The sequence below is a fragment of the Diabrotica virgifera genome, chromosome 2 (genome assembly GCF_917563875.1).
Source record: "Diabrotica virgifera virgifera chromosome 2, PGI_DIABVI_V3a".
NCBI classification, from domain to species: Eukaryota; Metazoa; Arthropoda; class Insecta; order Coleoptera; family Chrysomelidae; genus Diabrotica; species Diabrotica virgifera.
In genome coordinates this window covers 32868420-32893458 of record NC_065444.1, presented here as the reverse complement: position 1 = coordinate 32893458, position 25039 = coordinate 32868420, and the positions used below count along the sequence as shown (strand labels likewise).

Here is a 25039-nt window from a genome sequence, read left to right as displayed (position 1 = left end):
TCCTTATCTAAACATCGTAGCACTTCAACATTGGTAATCCTTTGAACCCACTGAATTTTCAATATTCTTCTGTAACACCACATTTCGAACGCTTATATTCTTCTTATGTGTTGTCTCTTCAATGTCCAAGCTTCCATTCCGTATAGCAATATAGAAAATATGTAGCATCTTAGAGACCTCAATCTGAGAGGCAACTGAAGGTTTTTGTTTGTAAGCAGTGTCTTCATTTTTATAAATGATTGCCTTGCAGTTTCAATTCGGACTTTAATTTCATTACTTTGGTCATTTTTGTCATCAACCCAGGTTCCCAGATATTTGTATGTCTTAACTTTTTCTATTTGAGTTTGCTCTATCATTAACCTTTCATTTAAATGTTTTGTTTTTGAGACAATCATAAATTTGGTTTTTTTTTCTTGTTTATTTTTAGTCCGTATCGAATGCAAGAATCGTTAATTTTATTTAGCAATTCTTGTAGCGATTCCAGGGTGTCTGCCATTATAACGGTGTCATCAGCGAATCTTATGTTATTTACTATTCTTCCGTTTATAGAGATTCCATTACTTAGCTCGGCTATCGCTTCCTGAAATATAACTTCACTGTACAGGTTAAACAGTAGCGGCGACAGAACACAACCCTGTCTTACTCCTCTCTTTATACCAATATTCTCGGATTCTTGTTCTTCTATCTTTATATTGGCCTTTTGATTCCAATACAGATCGATGATAATTCGTAAATCTTGTCTGTCTATATCTCTGTTTTTCAATAATTATATTAGTTTTTCATGGCAGACCCTGTCGAACGCTTTTTCGAAGTCGATGAAACAGGAATAAATATTCAGGTTCATATTTAAGCATCTTTGAGAGAGGACATTAAACTCAAACAATACCTCTCTTGTTCCAAGTCCTTTTGCGGAACCCAAATTGGGTATCATCCATATCATATTCTAGCTTTCTGTATAATCTTCCATGAATCACCTTTAGAAATATTTTGAGGGTATGGCTTATTAGTGATATTGTCCTATAGTCCGGACAATCTTTGGTATATATTGTTTTTGGTATTGTTAGAAAGGTGGACACCAACCAATCCTGAGGGATTTTTCCGGTTTTATATACTTCATTAAACAGATCCAGTAATACCGGTAAAATTTCATCGCCTAGACATTTCAGTAATTCCGCAGGTATTTCGTCTAGACCTACAGTTTTTGCGTATTGCTTGTTAGATTTCCTCCATTATGATCTCTGGTTTCGTTTCGCTGTCGATTTCTTCCGGTTCTTGTCTATTATCCTCAAACAGATCTGTTATGTGTCTTCCACTTTTTTAATTTCTCTTTGACTTCTATAATAATTTTTTCATTTATGTCTTTAAGAAAGCCATCTTTCTTTTTTCGCTGTGTATTTGTGATTTCCTTTATTTTCTTGTGCTTGTTAAAGCTATCATACTTTTTAGAATATTCTTCTATTTCACTACATTGAGTTGCCAGCCAGGTGGATTTGGCCTCTTTTATTTTCTTTTCTATTAATCTCTGGATTAGCCTCCCTTAGGTTTGTCCATTCATATCTGTTTGCTGTCTTTTGCATCCATTTGTGGCCAGCCATTCGCTTGATGTCATCAGTCCATCTTGTTTGCGGTCTGCCTCTACTTCTTTTTCTTGCCCTTGGTCGCCATTCGAGAATTCGCTTCATCCAATGGTTGTTTTCCATTCTTCCGATGTGTCCTGCCCAGTTCCATGTTAACATTGAAATCTTCTGGATCCCATATGTTACTTTTGATCGTGTTATCTCTTCATTGGGTTTGCGATCGCTGAGCTTAATGTTGAGCATTCTCTAGTTTAGGCATTCTGTTCGCGGTCATTCTTTTTACATGTCCCAATTATCTGATACATTGAGACTTGATGAAGGCTCTTTGAACAAAGCCATTAATTATTCATTGTTGGTTCTTCTGTCCCACTAGTCTTCTGCATTCCTTCATCCAAATACGCATCTCATTATTTCTCTTTCCTATCTTTCCTTCTCTTTCTTCCTATTTAATATCCATGCCTCGGAAACATGTGTTACATAATGTTATCTAATTATTGTTTAATTATGTTTGGAGTTTGCCTTGTCTAGAATAGTTATTTATGATATAAGTGTTAAAAATACAATTTTAAGGCACGCATGTGAAGGTTTGCAGAATGAGCGAAGCGAAGTCTGCAATTCACATGAGTGCCTTAAAAATGTAATTTTAATACGTATATCATATAATATTTTTTCTACAAACCTCTTATATATCAACAATTATAATTTATTCATTGTCAATTGCAGAACAATACCTACAAAAACTTTTACTTGAACTTGACTGACATTCCATTTTTATATTTTTCTTGACATTACATCAAAACTGCCTATACTGTCGATACGTAAATCATAACAACTATAGAATATCATCTACTTTTATTGTTGTATATTCTAACAAATTTTAAGAGCACAGAGTAGCGATCAACAGGTAGCAACAAACACGGTCCAAGATTGCGAAAGTTCTGCGAACTTTCAAAAGTGAGGCAACAGTGCGTCGGTAATTCGACACTGACAGTGACGTTTACACTATCAAAATAGTTATTTATGAAACAGTTCGTGAAGTATGCTTTTTGCGAACGCACGCGATATTTAAAGCACGAGCGACAACGAAGCGAGTGCTATACATCGCGTAAGTTAGCAAAAAGTACTTCACGCACAGTTTCATACAATATTTTATCTACTCTTCGATAAACAAATAAAAAAACTGTAACTCTTCGTCACTGCAATTGATTTCTATTTTACAATTTTTAGAACTTTGACATTTAAAAATCCTAACTACTTTAAAACCACAAAACTGTCAAAAATTTTATTGTAAGTCATTGCTCATATTGCCATCACCATGACAACGCGAAAGTTAAGGATATTTGATTATATGAAAGTGTGCCAAAAAACCCATTGAAAGTGTGCGAAAAAGTAAATCCCATTTAAGATACATTGTTACTTCACGCACACTTTAAACCCTTCACTCACGATACACGACAATTAGACCGAAATCATTACACCGAAAGCAGTAGACCGAACTCATTAGACCGAAAAGCACTTTACCGAAACCTAACTAGACCGAACAGCATTAGACCGAAATGGTAAATAAATTTAAAAAGTTTGCATTAAAGTATGCTAAGATTTTGTATATCTGTCTTTTTGTTTATTGTATTTTTTTGTATTATTTTATATATAGACTGTGTAAATTGTTACTCTGTACAGTCTGATATGAAATAATTTTCATCCGTTAAATAAATTAGTGACGGTAAAAATAAATTAAGGGTAGAGTGACGTTAACACCATTTTAACTGTTTATAATAACCATCCACTTCGGTAAAGTGCTTTTCGGTCTAATGAGTTCGGTCTACTGCTTTCGTTCTAATGATTTCGGTCTCTTTACAGTAAACCTTCACGCACTGCTATCTATAATGACAGTTTTCACAAATTAAAAACTGATACATAATATGACACAGAGTAGAAAAACAATAATTTTTATACACATAGGCGCGAAATGTTGCCAAGTCAGTGACATTCGATTTCTTGCCGAAATTTCAATTTCGATTTCTTCGTTCGAAATATTCAAAATTAGAGCCGCAATCTTGGAACGCGTTTGTTGCTACCTGTTGATCGCTACTGTTTGCTCTTAAATTTTTTTTTCTACAAACGTGTCCAGAATGCAATAATACAGTTTAAATTAAATTTTAAAAAACCTTCTAAAAAACCTTTTTCAAATTGCGCAAGTTGTACTGTTAATATTAATGTTAATAAATGAAATAAAAAAAAATATTTTGACGTTTGTTTTTAAAATTTGACATTTCAATTTTAACTGCAGTGCCTTTAAAATTTTAAAGCATTAGTGCTTTAAAGTAACATTTTTAACGTTTCTATGGAGTATTAAAAGTTGCATTTTTAACACGTTTGTAGAAAAACTTATTTTAAATTCACTTGCCGCCTAATTTTGTATTCTATTTCACTCTTTTGGCATCAAATTCCATTTCTCTTTTCCATTTTCATTGAATACTACACCCAGGTATTCAAAATTGTCCATCCTTTTAAAACTATGATCCCTCCCACGGGGTTCCTCCAATTATCATAATTATATTTGGTTTGATCTTTAGTTAGCTCCAATGCGTACTTATTTGCTTCTTCAATAATATTCTTCGCTACTCTTCTTAATTCTTTAGCGAATCTTGATAAAATCGTTAGATTATCAGCAAATGCCATGGACTTGGTGCTCATTTCTTATGATTTTTTCGTCCAGCTTCATGCTGTATTTTCTGATTAGTTTATAGAATTAAGTTGAATAATGCAGTGAATAAAGGATCCCTCTAAAGGACCTCAAGCCTTTTTCAACAGTTAATTGCTTTCAGATATGACCGTGCCATGCAATTTGACAGGTAGAATTATTTAGGGTCATTTTTACTAGTTTGATCAATTGTTTATACCGGGTGTCCACTTATATTTTCCCCCATTTTAACTGCCTATAACTTCTAAACGGCTCAAGATAGAAATATTCGGTTTTCGCTGAAATGTTTTATTTTAGTAAAAGTTTTGTCTGAATGGACTGAATTTTTTAGATCGCTTTCAAATACGAAAAGAAAAATGGCGGATTTTTGAAAAAAACGTTTTTGACTTTTTTTTAATGGAACACCCAGTATATTTTTTTGTAAATTGAAAGAAAGGTCATTCACCTATCCAGCGATATAAAGTTTTTCAAAATCGGTTGTCAAATCACTGAGTAATTAATTTTTAAAATGAGAGGTGCAACGTGGATATCACATACCTAAATAACATAATTAAGCAAATTGATATTATGTTATGTGATTTCCACATTACATCTCTCATTTTAAAAATTAATTGCTCAGTCATTTGAACACCGATTTTAAAAAAATTATATCGTTGGATAGGGAAATGACCGTTTTTTTCAAGTTTTTAGGTAAACGACCATTTTTTATGTCGCTTTTAAATAAAAAATGGCGGATTTTTGGAAAAAAAACGTTTTTGACTTTTTTTATTGAAACACCCAGTATATTTTTTTGTAGCTCGAAAAAACGGTCATTTACTTATCCAGCGATACTAAATTTTTTAAAATCGGTTGTCAAATGACTGAGCTAATAATTTTTAAAATGAAAGATGCAATGTGGAAATCACATAACATAATATCATTTTGCTTAGTTATGTTATTTAGGTATGTGATATCCACGTTGCACCGCTCATTTTAAAAATTAATTATTCAGTGATTTGACAACCGATTTTGAAAAAATTTATATTGCTGGATAGGTGAATGTCCTTTCTTTCAATTTACAAAAAAATATACTGTGTGTTCCATTAAAAAAAAGTCAACAACGTTTTTTTCAAAAATCCGCCATTTTTCTTTTCGTATTTGAAAGCAATATAAAAAATTCAATCCATTCAGAAAAAACTTTTACTAAAATAAAACATTTCATCGAAAACCGCATATTTCTATCTTAAGCCGTTTAGAAGTTATAGGCAGCTAAAATGGGGGAAAATATAAGTGGACACCCGGTATACAATTTTGATATATAAATGTTCCATTGCTCGATATGTTTTAACTCTATCGACTCTGTTATATGCTTTTCTTTAAATCTGCAAACAAAACATGCAGAGGTAGGAAGTTATGTATCTGTTATATATTTTGGAAGATGAACGAATTTCCTATAAAAATATATTCGAAGTTTTCACAAAGCAAATTTTTTAGGCAATGACTCAAGAAAGACGAAGATATGGATTTGTCCTAGAAAGACAGTGCTCGCTATCTAAACATTATCTCTCATATTATTCACATGGAGTTGAAGCCTACCAAGAAAATATTGAAAAATGGTCCGACGTTGCAAAAACCAGGGAATATCTGCCGGAATCTGTAGAAAATATATTTACTAACAAAATCAGAGTAAGTTTTAACTTCAGGGAAAAATCTTCCTCTGTAGATGGTAGGTATATAATTTTATTAAAAAAAATGTTTCTAAATAAGATACAAGTTGGAATCAAAGTACATCACAAAGTACATCACACAAATGTTTTCGGACTTATCAGTCCATCATCAGGTTAAACTCCAGATCCAAAGCAGTTGACACTAGCTACAGAGTTAGGTCACATGGCCTACTAATTACAACATTTGAGCCATCTAGGCTAAACTAAAGACGACGCTAAGTCGATGCTTTAAACTTCAAGGTTAATGTGCTTGGAGACAACAGGAAACAGATTCTAATCTGTTTTCTGCTGTAGACTAGAGTCTATTTACTACTGTCTCCAAGCACATTAACCATGAAGTTTAAAGGAAAGAGGAAGACACCATTTTAATATAAAAAATTAATGTCGTCTTTAGTTGCCTAAATGGCTCAAATGTTGTTATTAAAAGGTCATGTGGCCTAACTCTGTAGCTAGTTTCAACTGCTTTGGATCTGGAGTTTAACCTGACGATGGACTGATAAGTCCGAAAACGTTTGTGTGACGTATTTGGCGATGTTACTTTGATTCCAACTTAGATCTTTTTAGAAAAAAAAATTTTAATAAAATTGTATACCATCTACAGAGGAGGATTTTTTACTTCTTAAGTAATTTTTATTATGGTATACAGCCAATAGGGATTCGTTCCTTTTTATGTTAAAATCAATTAATAATTTATTTTGTTTTAAGCAAATATCGATATGGCAAAATGATGACCTCTACTCAAATCCTAGAAGTCCCAATCTCGAAGATGACAGACTAAGCATGAGCTCCCAACTAAGAAAGACCAGAAGCATGGATGCCTCTTGCTTGGATATACGTTCAATAGAAGAAATCGGTTCGCCCAATAGTACTCTTAATCGGGCTAAGTCGGAATATAATCTCAACTCATCTGCTCACTCAAATACTCAAGGTAAATGCTTTATTTATTTTATGAATCACTATTTCTCTCCAGGGCAGCTTTATCCATTAGGCAATATAGGCAGTTGCCTAGGGCGGCACATTATGAGAGGGCGGCAAGAATACCGTACAAAAAATATTTGTATATATAAATTATGAATCTGGGTTCTGTTATTAAAGAGTAAGAAGCTCTTTCAAATTACTTTACAGCAAGAAACCCAAAAAATTGTGCCCAAATAAAACGTATAAAGAAATAAGAACGAGAAAAAGAAAAATTCAATTTGACGAGGAGGCTGATGATGAACTAAACTTTTCAGCTAGTGATGAGATCAAAATCCACATATTCTATATTATAATCGACACTCTGATAAGACAATTAAATAGACGTCTGGAATCTTATCAACTTATTTATCAACGTTTTCGTGTTATTAACAGATTTGTCAAAATTAAGCAATGAAGAAATTATTAAAGAAGCTGAAAATCTGATACAAAATAAAGACGATCAAGATACATCATTCATACATGAATGCATTCACTTAAAGGGTTATTTGGATATCACAATAAAATCACCAATTGACATAAGAAGAGATAGTGCCACTCACTGAATGTGGAGCTTGGAGCTATTACCTCAGATTTCGTTGAGCCTCCATCGATTTGTATGAAAATTGGTGAGTGGTTAGAGAATATCTCAAGGAACAAAGTTGAGATGGTGTGAACTTGCGCTTTTTCCCTGGGGGTGGATGCCACTGCTTCTCGTAGGTGAAAATTGTTTTATTAAAAATATCCCCAAAATTAGATAGAGGGACAAATTCTAAGCAAAATTTGTTACATAAAGTTATTAAAATTAATCAAAACTTTTTGAGTTATTAAAGGTCAAATATTTTAATTTTTCGTGAGAAAAATGCATGTTTTAACCGATTTTTCATAAATAACTCAAAAACTATAAGATTTTACCAAAAAGTTATTATTACCAAAATTGAAGCTAATAAAAAATGAAATAAATTCCTTACTGGAAAAACCTTTTAATGTTAACTGAAAGTGAGTTATAATAGGTAATTGAATGTATGTATATTGTTTTCAGCGAGTACATAAATCTAAGTACCTATTCAAGCTTAAATAGCGAGAAAATGATGCATTTTATAACATAACCTTGTTAAACATTTGTTAAAGTACTTAGAAATATCTATAAAATGAGCCCCCGAACAAGTTGATAGCATTAAAATTTATTCACGAAATATTTTGCAAAATTTATCTTTTAAAAATTTTTCCAAAAAAGTTATTGTTTTTTTTTAATAACTCAGTTAATTTTTACGATATCAAGTTTGCCTGAAAACCATTTGAAAGTTAATTTTAATGGCTATTAAACCACGTTGAATTTAATCTTTTAAACCCCTTACTTTTTTAAAAAATAAAAGGTTGAATGGCCCCGGTTACATGGTTCTCTTAAAAATTTAAGCTTTAAAAGTATCTATCTCGGTTATTTTTTACCCTACAGAAATAGTAAAAAGGTAAAATATTTTATACAAAAAAAACTAAAATTTGGTTATACATATATCACTTTTTACGTATATTGAGTATTTTTGGAGTTATTATCAAAAGAAAATGAAAATTACGAAAATTTTAAAAATTCTGATTTTTTTAAATTATATCTCTTTTTCAAAAATATGAATTCTAAACCGGTCAAAATTATAGAAATCATTATATTTTACAGGTATATTTTTTAAAATGCATCGTTATTCCGTTATAACTTGAATACTTAGATTTGCGTACTCGTCGAAAAAAATATACATTCAATTACCCATAACTCACTTTGAATTACCATTAGTTTAGTTCTTTAAGTAAGGAGTGTATTCAGATTTTTAGTATCTTTAATTTTGGTAATAATATATTTTTTCTACAACCGTGTTAAAAATGCAATTTTTAGCACTCCATACGAGCGTTAAAAATGCTACTTTAAGGCACTAGTGCTTTAAAATATTTTTAAGGCACTGCAGTTCGTATTGACCGTATAGATAATTTTGATGTAATGTCAAAAGAATATAAAAATAGAATGTCAGTCAAGTTCAAGTAAAAGTTTTTGTAGATATTGTCCTGTAATTACGTTTGTAGAAAAAATATTGTATGATATGCGTGTTAAAAAGTACATTTTTAAGGCACTCATGTGAATTGCAGAACTCGCTATCGTTCATTCTGCAAACTTTCACATGCGTGCCTTAAACGTGTACTTTTAACACATATCATAAATAACTATTATATCTACTTTATGTCATATATGTGTAAGTTTTTAGTTTGTGAAAACTGTCATTATAGATAGCAGTGCGTGAAGTAACAATGTATTTTAAATGGGACTTACTTTTTCGATCTGTTTTTAACACACTTTCATATAATCAAATGACTTTCGCGATGTCATGGTGATGACATAATGAGCAATAAATTACGACAAAAGTTTTGACAGTTTTGTTTGTGGTTTGAAACAAGTTAGAATTTTTAAATGTCAAAGTTCTAAACATTGTAGAATAGAATTGAATTCCAGTGACGAAGAGTTACAGTTTTTTTTATTTGTTTATGGTAGAGTAGATAAAATATTGTATGAAACTGTGCGTGAAGTACTTTTTGCGAACTTACGCGATGTATAGCACTCGCTCCGCTGACGCTCGTGCTCTAAATATCGCGTGCGTTCGCAAAAAGCATACTTCGCGAACTGTTTCATAAATAACTATTTTGTAAAAGCTTATAGTTTTTGAGTTATATGTGACTATATGTTATATGCTTTAAAACATGCATTTTTTACGAAAAATAAAATCTTTGATCTTTATAATAACTCAAAAAGTATTAATTTATATTAATAACTTTATATAACAAATTTTGCTTAGAATTTTTCTCTCTATCGATTTATGGTATTATCTAAATAATAATTTTCACCCCTGAGAAGGGGTGGCATCCACCACCACGGTAAAAGCGCAAGTTGGCATCATGTCACCTTTGTTCCTTGAGCTATCCAATTTTCATGAAAATCGATGGAGGTTCAACGAAATCGGAGGTGAAAACCTTCAGTGACTGCACTAAGTGGATTGAAAGATATTTTCCCTAATTTTGACATTGCTTTGCACATTTATTTTTGCATCCCAGTTGCCAACGTGTCCGCTGAAAGGTCATTTTCGAAAATGTCAAGAATTAAAAATAATTTCCCATCAAGTATGACGCAAGAACGTGTTAACAATTTGTCGATTTTGTTAAGAAAAACATTTTTTTTTTGAAAAGAATTCTCTGATGTGATCGATTTTTTCTGTTATAGGTATATAAACATCGTAGTTTAAATCCATTTTTAGTGTATTCTTATTTAAATAAAAATGTCTGCAATTTTTTTTCGAAAAAATGGTAGGGACATTTTTGAAGGGCGGCTACTAGAGAATTGCCTAGGGCGTCAATTGACCTAAACGCGGCCCTGTTTCTCTCAAATCGTCATCATTATCGTATCATCATATACATGTATTATTTGTCCCATGTATACATACTCGTCTCCTGTCTCAAGTGCAGTGTTGTTTATTATTAGATACGTATTGGCATTGATTATAGACACGTATTGGACAACCACTAGCTCATTTTATATGATTGTGGCACAATGAATTGAATGAACTTGCTTTTGTCAAGTTTATTTTTCGGCCAAATTCATTACTAGCTGCATGTTCTGCAGGTTTGTTAGCGATCAGAACGATGTAGTTTGCAAATCTTAGATGGCTGAGGTATTCTCCATTAACAGTTAGGCCTTTGTTCTGTCAGTTCTTTTTGCTGAATATATTTTTTTAATGTGGCGGTGAAGAGCTCTGGGTATAATGCGTCTCCTTGTCGGATGCCTCTGGTAGTTTTCATAAACTGTTACCTTGTACCTTGTTACCTTGTTACCTTTTGCGCTTCTGTATATATTTGTAAAAATGTATGTACTATGCACGGGTTGTCAATGGATTGGTTGATCAAAGCTTCTATTACTGCCTTGGGATATGTAAATGAAAGCCTTCTTGAAATCTACATATAAAGTTGAAGGCTAGCTCTATTTCATATTGTTTAGCCTCAACTTATTAGTTCTCGAAGCGTATGGATATGATCCAGGATATTGAATCTTCTTCTGAACCAGGTTGCTATCTTGGTTGTAAAGCATCTAATGCATTTCTTATTCCGTTTCTAATGATCTTTGTGAATATATTGTATATACTTGGTAGTAGACTTATAAGTCTGTAGTTTTTTATATAATCTTTGCTTTGTTTTTGATATCATTATTTTAAATTCTAACTCAGTTGTAATTAATAAAATGTCAATTTTAGGAAGCAACACGCCAACTCGTCAACCAATGAGACCTATTACCGTCCCTCCACCGCCTACTTGGGACTGTCAATTGGCTCGCGCACTCTACGCTTATCTTTCAAGTGGTGAAAACCAGTTGAGCTTCCACGAAGGAGATTTAATCGCCCTAATAGGAGAACGGAACAAGGGTTGGCAATTTGGAGAAAACCTTCGGACTCAATGCAGTGGGTGGTTCCCACTGGCATACACTGAAATCATAGAAGATCCTCCAACGTAAGTAAAAGTAGTACCAGCTACCTAACACTAAGAGACTATTAATATTCAGCTAAGCGAGGTGCTATTGAACGATGTGTGAAATTCTATAAACAATGGATCTACCTGGTTTATGAAATGATCCCTTGTCTATGTAATTTCCCTTGATCTTTGAAGTAATCTTTAGCATTTACTAATCAGAGACAAAATATTTAACATAATTTAAATTGCAGCTCACCGAGCCATCGAAGTAACGCTAGCGGATCCCACTCAAATAATCCAACAACGCCCACTGCTGGGGGCAACTATCTCTCTCCTGAAGCTGGAACGCCTTCTGGTAACACTACATTAGACAACCCCAGCACTCGTATGTTTGGAGATACTTTACACTTACATAGATCTTCCAATACTGCTAAACAGGTAGAGTAGGATGCTAGATTAATTATTAGTATAAGGTAAAACATGCTTAATTATAGATCTCAATAAGTTTGATATTATAAAAAAACTGTGTATTATTTTTTGCTTTTTTGGGTAAGTTTTTGTTTATTTATACACAGTATTTAGATCAAATCACAAAAGTATAGGTAATCTTATGAAAGCTTTATAATACTTTATAGTAGTTATCATATTTGCTTTTTGACCTAGGTATGAATTTTTGTTTTTTTAATATTATTCAATAACTCACGAATGGCATTTGCTCTTTTAATACAGCTTCGCTAGTGTACGTAACTATCCAGGTTAGTAGGAACATTCTTCTATGCCTGTACATCTCAGACCCCTCCTTAAATATTGTTTGGTCCCACAGAATGCAGTTCATCATGGATATGGCTTTTCTATCCTGTATGTATCTGTCTTTTATAGCAGCATCGAGTATTCCATCTGGAGTTATCTTTATGCCCAAGTACTTGTATTCATCACAGTGTTTAATGTCTACCCTATTATCTAATATAATGGACTGATTTGCCCCTCCAATACACAATGCTTGTGTTTTTTTAATGTTGACTTCGAGAACCCCATTCGTTATATTCTTTTTTTAGCTTCCGCATCATGTAACTCAAGTCGTCATGATCCTGAGCAATTAGAATTTTGTCATCAGCGAAACATAAAGCGTATAGTGTTGTCTTGTCATTGAGAGGGATTGCCATGCCATTACAATTTCTTTTCCACAGCTTGAGTGCTTGTTCCAGATAAATTTAGAAAAGTGTAGGCGAAATACAGCAACCCTGCTTCAGTCCTTTCGTCATTTTAAATCCTCAGATAACCTTTATCCAATTTTAATTTTTGGAGTCGTTCCATTATACAGATTTCGGACTGCTTTGGTAAGACTATGTTTAATGTTGGATTACTGTAGGTTTGACCGGAGTGCGCTGAGGGACACACTGTCATATGCTTTTTGTAAGTCTACGTACACCAAGTGAACTATTGACGGCTGTTTTTTCTTAATAACTTGAGTAATAAAGTACAAGTGGTCTACTGTGGAGCGCCCAGCTCTAAAGCCAACTTGTCCCTCTGCTTCGTAACCTCTATTTAATTTCCATTCTTTTGGTAATTCGATATCATTTACATTTACTAATTATAAATAATAATCCATTTTCTATTTTAGTATTTAGTATTTTCTATTAGAAAGGAAAAGTATTTGATTCCTGACCCTGTGTCTCTATAGATAATTACCTGCTTTTAAAGGAAAACTGTTAAGATTGTCATTAAGATAACTTATTTTCAAATTAAAGTGGATTACGTACTAAATTTATGATAAGGGTAGATAAAAACCTTGAAAAGCATTACCAGTTTATCTGTAACAATTTAGTAGTTCATGTGTTAAGGTTCACTCTTTTTAATTCGCTCGAGCTAAAAAAGGCATATTATTTCAGAGAAAAACTATTGTTTTAAATGATTACTTCTTATTCATCCACAACCTTCAACAATGGTTTGTTTACAGAGATTTTTAAGTGAAACAAAAAAAATAAAATATTTCTGAAATTAATAATAGTCTAAGAGCTAGTGAACCCTCCGACTAACGGTCGTCCTGTAAGGCTAGAAATTTTTTTAGTGATAATTCATAGCACACCAAGGCTAATAACCATGACCTGGCAGGCATCAGCGGTGCACGTGTATCTACCAGGTGAATCGAAAAGTGCAAATTTAGGGGGTAAAATAAACTTTCTCCTGTAAGGTTTAAATTTAAGTATGTGTTTGAGTAAGTCATTTAAAAGAAATGTGTACAATTACAGGCGATTCTGAAGAGCATAAGACCTTGCCAGGCGAGGGGAAAAATTAGGGATTTTTCCTAAAATTATTCTTTTTGCATCGAACAAATTTTTTTGGGTTTTTTGAATCATTCCAAACAGAAAATGTCATAAGTGATTTTTCTCTTAAGTTAATAGTTTTTGTTATATAAGCGATTGAAAATTTTGAAAATTGCGAAATCGGCCATTTTTAACCCTAAATCGGACATTTATCTAAAAATTTCAAAGTTGCCAAGGTAGGTAGATATTCTTTAAACATTGATTGATGAAATCCCAGAGTTTTTTGCAATACAATATCGGAAACGCCTTTGTTTTTTAATTGCTAATCAAGCGGGCGCGACACTGTAGTATAAGTGGGGACGTTTGAGTTGGCATAAATTCATTATCTAGAGAATGGGCAAATTTGAAGAGAAATCCTCAGACAGGTCGATTTTTATTTTTAAATTAGGACTTTTTGGCATATATTTAATACTAGTGACGTCATCCATCTGAGCGTGATGACGTAATTGATGATTTTTTTAAATGAGAGTAGGGGGTTGTGCGATAGCTCATTCGAAAGGTTATTTAATTCTCTATTCACTAATATAAACATTAACATAATTATTTATACAGGGTGTACAAAAAAATTTTTTTTATTAAATTAACTTTGATTAAATTTGACAAATAAAATAGAAGAAAATTTTTTTTTGTACACCCTGTATAAATAATTATGTTAATGTTTATATTACTGAATAGAGAATTAAATAACCTTTCAAATGAGTTATCACACAACCCCTACTCTTATTTAAAAAAAATCATCGATTACGTCATCACATCTAGATGGATGACGTCACTAGTATTATACATATGCCAAAAAGTCTTAATTCGAAAATAAAATCGACCTGTCTGAGGATTTCTCTTGAAATTTGCCCATTCTCGAGATAATGAATTTATGCAAACTCAAACGTCCTCACTTATACTACAGTGTCGCGCCCGCTTGATTAGCAATTAAAAAAACAAAGGGGTTTTCGATATTTTATTGCAAAAAACTCTTCGGGATTTCATCAATCAATGTTTAAAGAATATCTACGTACCTTGGCAACATTGAAATTTTTAGATAAATGTCCGATTTAGGGTTAAAAAATTGCCGATTTCGCAATTTTCAAAATTTTTAAACGCTTATATAACAAAAACTGTTAACTTAAGCCCGGCCGCACATCAAAGAAACATGAAACGTAAATTACGTTTCATGGAAATAAACCACTGCTAAACAAATATATTTCCGGCCATTTATGAGACTCTCCGAAAATAAAAATGTGTCATGAGCATGAATCACACTCGTTTCATTAGTAGGCGGACTTTGAGATTTTTTTAGCAGTGTTTTCTTTTCATGAAACATGTTTTTCGTTAAAAGTTTCATGTTTTTCGTTTCATGTTTCTTTGGTGTGCGGCTTGGCTAAGAGAAAAATGACTAAAGACCTTTTCTGTTTGGAATGATTCAAAAAACCTAAAAAAAAAATTGTTCGATGCAAGAAGAATAATTTTAGGAAAAACCCTTAATCTTTCCCCTCGCCTGGCAAGGTCTATGCTCTTCAGAATCGCTTGTCATTTTACACATTTCTTCGAAATGACTTACTCAAACACATACTTAAATTTAAACCTTACAGGAGAAAGTTTATTTTACCCCCTAAATTTGCACTTTTCGATTCACCTGGTAGATACACGTGCATCGCTGATGCCTGCCAGGTCATGGTTTTAGCCTTGGTGTGCTATAAATTATCACTAGAAAAATTTCTAGCCTTACAGGACGACCGTTAGTCGGAGGGTTCACTAGCTATTAGACTATATGGAAAACAATATTGGATGCGAGGATATTATCAATATACTTATACGGAACGGCATGTGTCGTAAATTTTACGAATAACGGGAATTTTGCAGATAGAAAACACTTGTCCGTAAATTGGATACGATATTAGTCTAGGAACACACCGAATCTCACAAACCTAAAACATCGATTCGCTCAACTGTCTGGAGTAAGTGGGGGGTCCGATAACGTGATTTGTCGTAAAATTTAGGATAACGCGTTAGCTGAAAGGTTAAATACCAAAAGTAATTATCTATATCCTGCTAGCTTAGTTAAATGTGTTAGTTATTAACTTTATTTTTTGATGAGCTGTAAATCTATTCTATATACAGGGTGTCCAGAAACTCTACCGACAAACGAAGACAGGAGATTCCTCAGATAATTTGAAGACAATTTAACCCAATTCATCTAGCCCGAAAATGTTTCATAGAGGAGCTAGAGCTATTTGAATATGGCGTCTGGTATTAGTTTTTCTTAAATATCTCCAGAACGCTTCTATTTAGAAAAACGAAACTTGGTACACATAATTATCTTCCAGAGTTAAAGCGATTCCATCCATTGCAAATTTCTAGTACCTGTCATAGGCGTCCGTTTTGGGTAGGGCTACAGTTATATTATCGCATAACTTTTTTGTTTTTAATTTTTAAGCATTCTTGAGTCTGGATTATTAAAATGTAAGGTAAGAGTACCAAAAGGTACTCTTACTTTAAGTCGATAGGATTCATCGTTTTCTAGAAAAATCGATTAGAACATTTTTCGTTTTTTGAATATCAAAAAAAAAATAAAAAAAAAACTATTTAGAAAAACGAAAACTGGTACGTTTATTTATATTCCAGAGATGAATCGATTTCATTAATGGTGAATTTCTAGTACCGGCCATATGCGCCCGTTTTAGGTAGGTCAACAGTTATTTTATCGTATAACTTTTTTTGTCTTCAATTTTTAAGAATTTTTGACACTAGATTATTAAATTATGAGGAATTCTAGTACTAAAAGGTAATCTTGCTTTAAGTTGGTAAAATTCATGGTTTTTTTTTGAAAATTTTTTTCATTTTTTTTTTCTAATTCAGGAAACGAAAAATTTTCAAATCGGTTTTTCTAGAAAACGGTGTGTCCTACCGACTTAAAACAAGAGTACCCTTTAGTACTAGAATACATCTCAATTTAATAATCCGGTATCAAAAATGCTCAAAACTTAAAGACAAAAAACTTATGCGATAAAATTACCGTTGCCACACCCAAATAAGACGCCTATGACTGGTACTAGGAATTCACAATAGATGAAATCGATTTATCTCTAGAAGATAAATATGTGTATCAATTTTCGTTTTTCTAACTAGAAGCGTTTTGGAGGTATTTAAGAAAAACTAATTACAAGACGCCATCTTCAAAGAGCTCTAGCTCCCTTAAGGAACATTTTCGGACTAGATGAATTTGGTTAAATTGTCTTAAAATGATCTGAGGAATCTCCTGTCTTCGTTTGTCGGTAGAGTTTCTGGACACCCTGTATACATATATAAAACATAATGTTTGACATACACTTGTATTATTTTAGATTCGGCGAGCTATCGGTTCTAACATTGTACCACCGCCAAGTCTGCCTGCTCCCGTCCCCACACCAACGCTGCCAGAATCAAAATTAAATGCCGCCCAATCACAAACCCCCAACTCCGCTATGAAATCATCGACGTCATCGTTTAGCTTTACAACACCAACTGCAAGTGCATACTCTACGCATCCAGCACCTGCTAGATCGGATAAACCCTCAGCTGGGATCCCATTACCGTTCCATTTGCAATCCAAAGGTGGAAAAATCGGTAAGTACTGTAAAGCCGCGTCATAGTTCGGTATTATTTAAAACACGACTTTAAATATGCAACAATAACATATCATCATCATCATTGGCTCTACAACCCATGGTGGATCTTAGCCTGTTCTAGAATCAGCTTCCATTTTTTCCTATCCTTCGCCTAGGGTTTTTCAATTAGGTACGTACTCTTAATTCGTCTTTCACCTGTCCTTAAATCGTGCTCTGGGCCTGCCTCTTAATCTCACTCCATCTGGTCTCTGGTTATAGGTGTTTTTTGACGGCTCCATCTCATTCATTCTCACTAAGTGACCTAGCCAGTGCAGCTTGTTTATTTTAATGGACCTACCTATACTAGGTTCACCATAAAGGCGGTATAAAGCTCAAAATTCTATGGTCTACGCCATAATCCATTTTCCTGCACTCCCTTATAAGTATAGACCTGGATCCCGCGCACCAAAAAAAAATTGATTAATAGCAAGCTGAATATTTGTCAATAGCTTAACGGTGTCTAGTGGGGCAAACTTTGATGTACGGGAACATGAAAAGTTTTAATTGTGGAACTGTGAAACAGTTTAAAAATTTGGAACGTCAGATTATGAAAACATCCCATGTATTTTGTCGGACAGAAGGTCCAATTGATTTGTTACCCATTCATTAAACTCTCATGCAAAAATTAGACTATTATTACTAACCAACATGATTCCTGTCATTTGACATGTTCTTCGTGTTCCACTCATTAAAATGCCTAGTTGGTGATAAACACCAGTCTGATTTTTGCATGACAAATCAATTGGAAGTTCTGTCCGACAAAATACATGGAACGTTTTCGTAGTCTGACGTTCCAAATTTTTAACCTGTTCCACAATTAAAACTTCCCCTGTTCCAGTGTTCCCATACATCAAAGTTTCTCCGACTAGACACCGTTAAGCTATTAACAAATTTTGAGCTTGCTATTAATCAACTTTTTTGGTACGCGGGATCCAAGTCTAGTGTTACGCGGTTGACTCTACTATTTTATTTATTTATATTTTTTGGCACTAAGTTTACTTTAAATAAAGGAAGACTTACTTATATTATTTTATTTACATCACTTAATTTATTTTAATAATTACAAATAACACTAACTAACACATCTAATTTATTTACAACTCAAATTTATGATTTAATTAACTAAACATAACGATAACTAATATATACATTTCATTAAATCCGAATCGAGTACAATTATATTACGCGTCGCGGCTCATTCGTTGACTGACTGGCCTGTGATCGGATTCCTGTTCTTTATATATACTTCGGCAGCGCTCGCTCCGAACGCCGTGGATAGGAATGGTATTGTCTCGTAACGCCGAGAAGTATCGAGAAGAATTAGGCCGGGTTGTGAGGCGTCACATTGCCCCCTCCTTAAAAGATGGTTCCTCCTGGAACCTTGTCGGGACTGGAACTGGATGCTGGTATCTGCAACTGGACCCTCTTTTACAACTCCCAGTTGTATAAAAGTGACAGGGGACGGTCTTCTCTCCGCACCAGTAACTATGCGGATTGCAACAGACTAACACCTGGACCTCGGTGTCTTTAAAAATTTCTTCTACCATATTTCGGATAACTCTCCAGTCTAATTGGCGGCATTCTAACTTTGGCATGGCCAACTTTTGCACGTCGGACTCCAACACGTGCTCTCTCAATTGAATTAATGCATCCCATACATCTTGGTAGGTAGGTTGGTCATGGACAGTGTCTTTTGTTACCAGATAGAATAGGTAACGTGATGCATCTTGGAGTTTCAATGCTTTGCCAGGAGCTGGCAGTTGGCATTGAAGTTCTGCAACTCGACCAAACTTCCTTCGGAAGGCGGATGCCAACCCTCGTGCGTCTTTGATACTGGCCGGGATGGTATGGGCCAGCGAATAGTCATCGGGAAATGCGAGAAGATCTCGCTTTTCTTCAGTGGTAACACCATGTCTTGCTTTACCGGTACCTCCGTAGGCACCCATGAACTCTTCAAAGGTAAGGTCAGGTATTTCTCGAACTTGGTTGACTTCCACTTCTTCATCTACGTCGTGGTCTCCCTCGTACGGCGCCAACCGGTTATGGTGGACTATCATCGGCTTTCCCCTAGGAATCTTGCTTATTCGGTAGATAACGTCATTGATTCTCTTGACAATGAGGTACGGACCTTCCCAGAACTGCTGCAACTTGGGAGAACAACCTGTTCGCTTCTTTGGATTATAAAGCCAGACTTTGTCGTTCTCCTTGAAACATCCCTTCTCAGCTTGGGTATCGTATCGTTTCTTCATTCGGTCGCTAGCGATCTGAAGATTAGAACGGACCAACTCATGTATATCGTCCATTCTTCTTCGTAATTCATTCACGTAATCCTCACCAGCAACATCTTCTCCAGGTCGACATCCAAACTCTAGATCACAGGGTAGACGCACCTCACGTCCAAATAGGACTTTTGCTGGTGTTTGGCCAGTTGATTCGTTAACAGCAGATCTATAGGCCATTGCGAAGAACGGAAGGTACTGGTCCCAGTCTCGTTGATGATTGGACACCATCTTTGTCAAATACTTGCCAACTGTCCTATTCATACGCTCCACCATTCCATCCGATTGCGGGTGATAGGCCGTGGTTCTTGTCTTCTTCATGCCTAGTTTATCACAGATTCCTTGAAATAGATCGCTCTCAAAGTTCCTTCCTTGGTCACTATGGATCTCCAGAGGTACTCCAAATCGGCTGATGCAGTCTTTGATTAACACATCTGCAATAGTGGCGGCCTTCTGGTCTGGAATTGCGTAGATCTCCACCCACTTCGTGAAGTAATCCATTACCACCAACATGTATTTGCATCAATTGTCACTTTCTGGAAATGGCCCGGCAATATCCAAAGCTATTCTTTCAAACGGACTTCCAACATTGTACTGTCTCATAGGAGCCTTTCTTTTCCGGTAGGGTCCGTTACTTGTAGCACAGGTAGTACATTTCTTACACCAGTCCTTCACATCGTCGGAACTATTCATCCAATAAAATCGTTCCCGAATTCTCTGAAGGGTCTTCTTTACACCAAAATGCCCTCCTGATGGACTGTCGTGTAGCTGACGAAGTACTTCGGCTACTCTGCTCTTTGGAATCACCAACTGTGTTTTTCTCACTGAACCATCATCATTTTCTATTACTCGTTTAAGCAAGCTGTCTTCCAAGATAAATGAGTCCCACTGGGCCCAATACGTCTTAACTACTGAGCCTAGGCTTGATATTTCTTGCCAAGATGGTCGACGATTTTCTTCTTTCCATTTTCGAATCTTCTGTAAAACTGGATCTTTTTCTTGTTCTTCCTTGATCTTGGTAGGCGTCCACTCGTCGTTGACCACTGTTGTTCTTAGTACTGCTGCTTCCTTTGACTCTGTTTTGTTGCAATGGGAACATTCTGCTGGACACGGTCTTCTAGATAGGGAATCAGCGTTCCTGTGGCTAACTCCGGCTCGATGCTCGATCTTAAAATCATATTCTTGAAGTCGTTCAATCCATCTGGCTATCTGACCCTCTGGATTCTTAAACTGCATTAACCATTTAAGGGCGGCATGGTCGGTTCGGATTAGAAACTTCCTTCCATAGAGGTATTGATAGAAGTGTTCCACTGATTTTACTACTGCTAGAAGTTCTCTTCTCGTGACGCAATAATTTCGTTCAGGTTTTGAAAGCACTTTACTAAAATATCCAAGGACTCGTTCCTGTCCTCCTTGGATCTGCGACAGCACTCCTCCAATTCCCACATTGCTTGCATCCGTATCTAAGATGAACTCTCCTTCTGGCAGTGGATACCCTAATATTGGCGCTGTAATTAAATGCCTCTTCAAAGTTTCAAAGGCTGTTTGGCAGTCTCTATCCCAGCAATAATCCCTTGCTTCCTCTGTAAGTCGTGTTAATGGCTTAGCGATATCTGCAAACTTCTTAATGAATCTCCGGTAGTAAGTACATAGTCCCAGAAAACTTCTCACTTGATGTTTATCAGTTGGTTCCGGCCATTCCTTAATGGAATCGATTTTTCCTTTGTCCACGGCCACTCCTTCTTTGCTGACTATATGGCCTAGATAATTGACTTTACTTTGAAATAGCTGGCATTTATTGGGGTTTAACATTAACTGGGCAGCTTCAAGTCGATTAAAAACGTCTTCTAAATTCTGCAGGTGGTCTTCAAACGTCTCACCCAAAACGATTATGTCGTCTAAATACACCAGGCATGTTTTCCAAGATAACCCTCTCAACACATTTTCCATAAGCCTCTCAAATGTCGCAGGAGCATTACAGAGTCCAAACGGCATAACGTTGAATTCCCATAATCCGGATCCTGTCGTGAAGGCCGTCTTCTCCTTGTCCACTGGATCCATTTCTACCTGCCAATATCCAGACTTCAAGTCCAACGTAGAAAACAATTTACTTCCAGCCAATGTGTCCAACGTGTCGTCAATCCGAGGCAGAGGATAACTATCTTTCTTGGTAACATTGTTCAACAAACGGTAGTCCACACAGAACCTCGTAGTTCCATCTTTCTTCTTGACCAGGACCACCGGAGAGACCCATGGGCTCGTAGAAGATTCTATCACCCCGTCTTTCTTCATTTCTTGAACAATCCTTTCAGCTTCCTCTCTCTTCGCCTGTGGTAATCGTCGAGCTGTTTGACGAATTGGCCTAGCGGTACCAGTGTCGATTTTGTGTTTAACAACTGTCGTTCTTCCTGTCTTTCCTCCTTTCGGTACGAATATGTCACGATATTGCCGAAGAAATTCCCTTAATTTCTTTTTTTCTACTTGGTTTAGAGACTGGCCTGCAACTGCAACCATTTGGTCGAACTTGTCGTTGGAATTATCTGATGTTGTCGTCTGACGGATTATGGACGTCACGGGTACACAAGTTCCTACTTTTGTCTCCTTCTTGATGGTCACCGGGTAGTCATTGACATTAATCAATCTCACGGGAATTTCTTTAGCAGAAGTAACCAATTCCTTTCCAATTATGATTCCTCGGCCAACCTCCTCGTCGTGGTTCCATGGCTCCATCATAACAGGTGTTCCCTCTTCTACAATTCCCTGTAGCCGCGCTACGATGATCGTTTCACTCCTCGCAGGCACAACTGTATCTTCTCTAATAGCTGCTAGCATAGTGCTGTCATCATGTGGATGAAGAAATACCTCCTCGTTGCCAACTTTGATTACCCTGTTCTTAAAATCCAATTGAAATCCATGCAAATTCATTACGTCCATTCCTAATATAACATCTTCTTCGATGTCTGCAACTATAACAGTATGGACGAACTTTTCTGCTCCAATCCCCAATTGTATCTGGATTTCTCCGTGGATGTTGGCATTTTCACCTGTGGCAGTCCGCAGTCGCAACCTCGTTGGTAAGAGTTTCTTACGACTGTTTATAACTGACGGTCGTATAATGGTCCTGGTCGCTCCGGTATCCACCAACAATGTATACTTTTTACCATTTATTTCTCCATCCACATATACACTATCTTCACGACATTTCAAAGAAGCTATTAGTATGAGAGGGTCTTTGGAAAAGTTGCGGGTCGAAGCTGCCCCCCTAAGGCCGACCCGTTCTAGTTTTCTTGCTGGTGAGTCTCTTGACTGTTATTGTACCTAGGGTACTTACATGAACTCCGTACGTGTCCCATTTCCCCACAATTCCAGCACCTTATGGTCTTTGTTTTCTTGTATGAAATGCCCTTTATCATATTGACGATCTGGTCCAGTTTGTCTTCATCCTCTTCCTCTTTTACAGTCCTAACTTTACTGTACCCGCCAGAGGCCTGGGTAGCTGATTCGTATTCGAGGGCGGCAGACAAGACATCAACCAGCGTCTTGTGACGAGCTAATCGCAGTGTTCTTTGCATTTCATGATCACGAAGGCCATCAATGAATGTTTGAACAGCCAACTTTTCCATCATGTCTTCGGGAGCTGTTGGATATGCATATCGTACCAACCTGGCAATATCGACCTCGTATTCTTGAAGAGCTTCATCTTTCTTTTGTCTTCGATTTTTAAACTGCGACTGATAGACATGCTCTAAATGTTCGTGCCCGTATCGCATATTCAGTCTCTTCTTCAGCTGCTCGAAGTCATCTGTCTCCTCTACGGCTATGGTCTGGAGGACATCCAAAGCGTCGCCTCGAAGAGCAATAGTGAGGTTTACAGCTTTTTCTTTTTCGGACCATCCGTTCGCTCTGGCCGCAGATTCGAACTGTTTCATGTAGTTGTTCCATGATGACTTTCCGTCGAAATTTGGCACCTTAACACGAGCATGACCTACACTCCCTTCAACTATCGACTGTGGCTCCAATTTGTATTTGGTTTCATCATCTTTAATGTCTGTTAAGATGGGTTCCATCCCTTTGTCTGCTTTTTCCGTTTCCTCCATTTTCTTTTCTAATTCCTTGATCTTTTCCTCAAAAGTAGATTTTATGGACGATATCTTGTCGTCAAAATCCGAAGTGACTTTAGAGATCTTGTCAGTCATCTTGCTTTCAAGGGATGAAATATCACCCGAAACTTTCAAAATATCACTAGAAACTCGATGTTCTAACGATGTAATGTCTGTCGAGACTTTGTTCTCTAGCGATGTAATGTCTGTAGAAACTTTCAAAACATCCGAGGAAACTTGGGAGATTTCACTAGAAACTTTGGTCTCTAACGATGTAATCTCTGTCGAAACTTGGGAGATTTCACTAGAAACTTTGGTCTCCAACGATGTAATGTCTGTCGAAACTTTCAAAACATCCGAGGAAACTTGGGAGATTTCACTAGAAACTTTGCTCTCCAACGACGTAATGTCTGTCGAAACTTTGTTCTCTAACGATGTAATTGACGAAATCAAAGCAGCATTATTGTTTTCAAACAAATAGGTTTCTGGATCTTGACCCTCTTCCTGAAGAGCGTTCTTTAGACGTTCGACTAGCTCAGCCTTTTTTCCAGTAGAACTCAGGTCCCTTTCTTCCAATTCAAGTCTCAGGTCTGCAATTTTTAGCTTAAACAAGGTAGACATGATCACACACTTTATTTATTACGATTTATATTTTATTTATTTTTTTTTAAGGTTCCACACTCTATTTAAACCGAAGATTTCATTTATTTCAAGTATCCTCACTTCTGCACCATTTTGTTACGCGGTTGACTCTACTATTTTATTTATTTATATTTTTTGGCACTAAGTTTACTTTAAATAAAGGAAGACTTACTTATATTATTTTATTTACATCACTTAATTTATTTTAATAATTACAAATAACACTAACTAACACATCTAATTTATTTACAACTCAAATTTATGATTTAATTAACTAAACATAACGATAACTAATATATACATTTCATTAAATCCGAATCGAGTACAATTATATTACGCGTCGCGGCTCATTCGTTGACTGACTGGCCTGTGATCGGATTCCTGTTCTTTATATATACTTCGGCAGCGCTCGCTCCGAACGCCGTGGATAGGAATGGTATTGTCTCGTAACGCCGAGAAGTATCGAGAAGAATTAGGCCGGGTTGTGAGGCGTCACACTAGGATGTCTGAAGTTTTGCGTTCAAACCAGCCTAACCGTTCTTCATCACTTTTTGTTGTCGTCCACGTTTGTGACGCGTACGTGAAGACGAGCTTGATAATAGTTCTGCCGTTGATTAA

At 35.6% G+C, this 25039-nt stretch overlaps 1 protein-coding gene across 3 annotated transcripts in view; it reads left to right on the top strand.

The window, feature by feature from the left end:
* The window catches only part of LOC114327276 (uncharacterized), a 758694-nt gene that overhangs the window by 717707 nt on the left and 15948 nt on the right, over positions 1-25039 (top strand). For all 3 annotated transcript variants that reach the window (XM_050643570.1, XM_050643571.1, XM_050643572.1), the window contains 5 exons: positions 5755-5946; positions 6693-6915; positions 11222-11474; positions 11687-11873; positions 17098-17359. In XM_050643570.1, the coding sequence (XP_050499527.1) occupies positions 5755-5946; positions 6693-6915; positions 11222-11474; positions 11687-11873; positions 17098-17359 (1117 nt within the window). The remainder of the gene's footprint in view (positions 1-5754; positions 5947-6692; positions 6916-11221; positions 11475-11686; positions 11874-17097; positions 17360-25039) is intronic.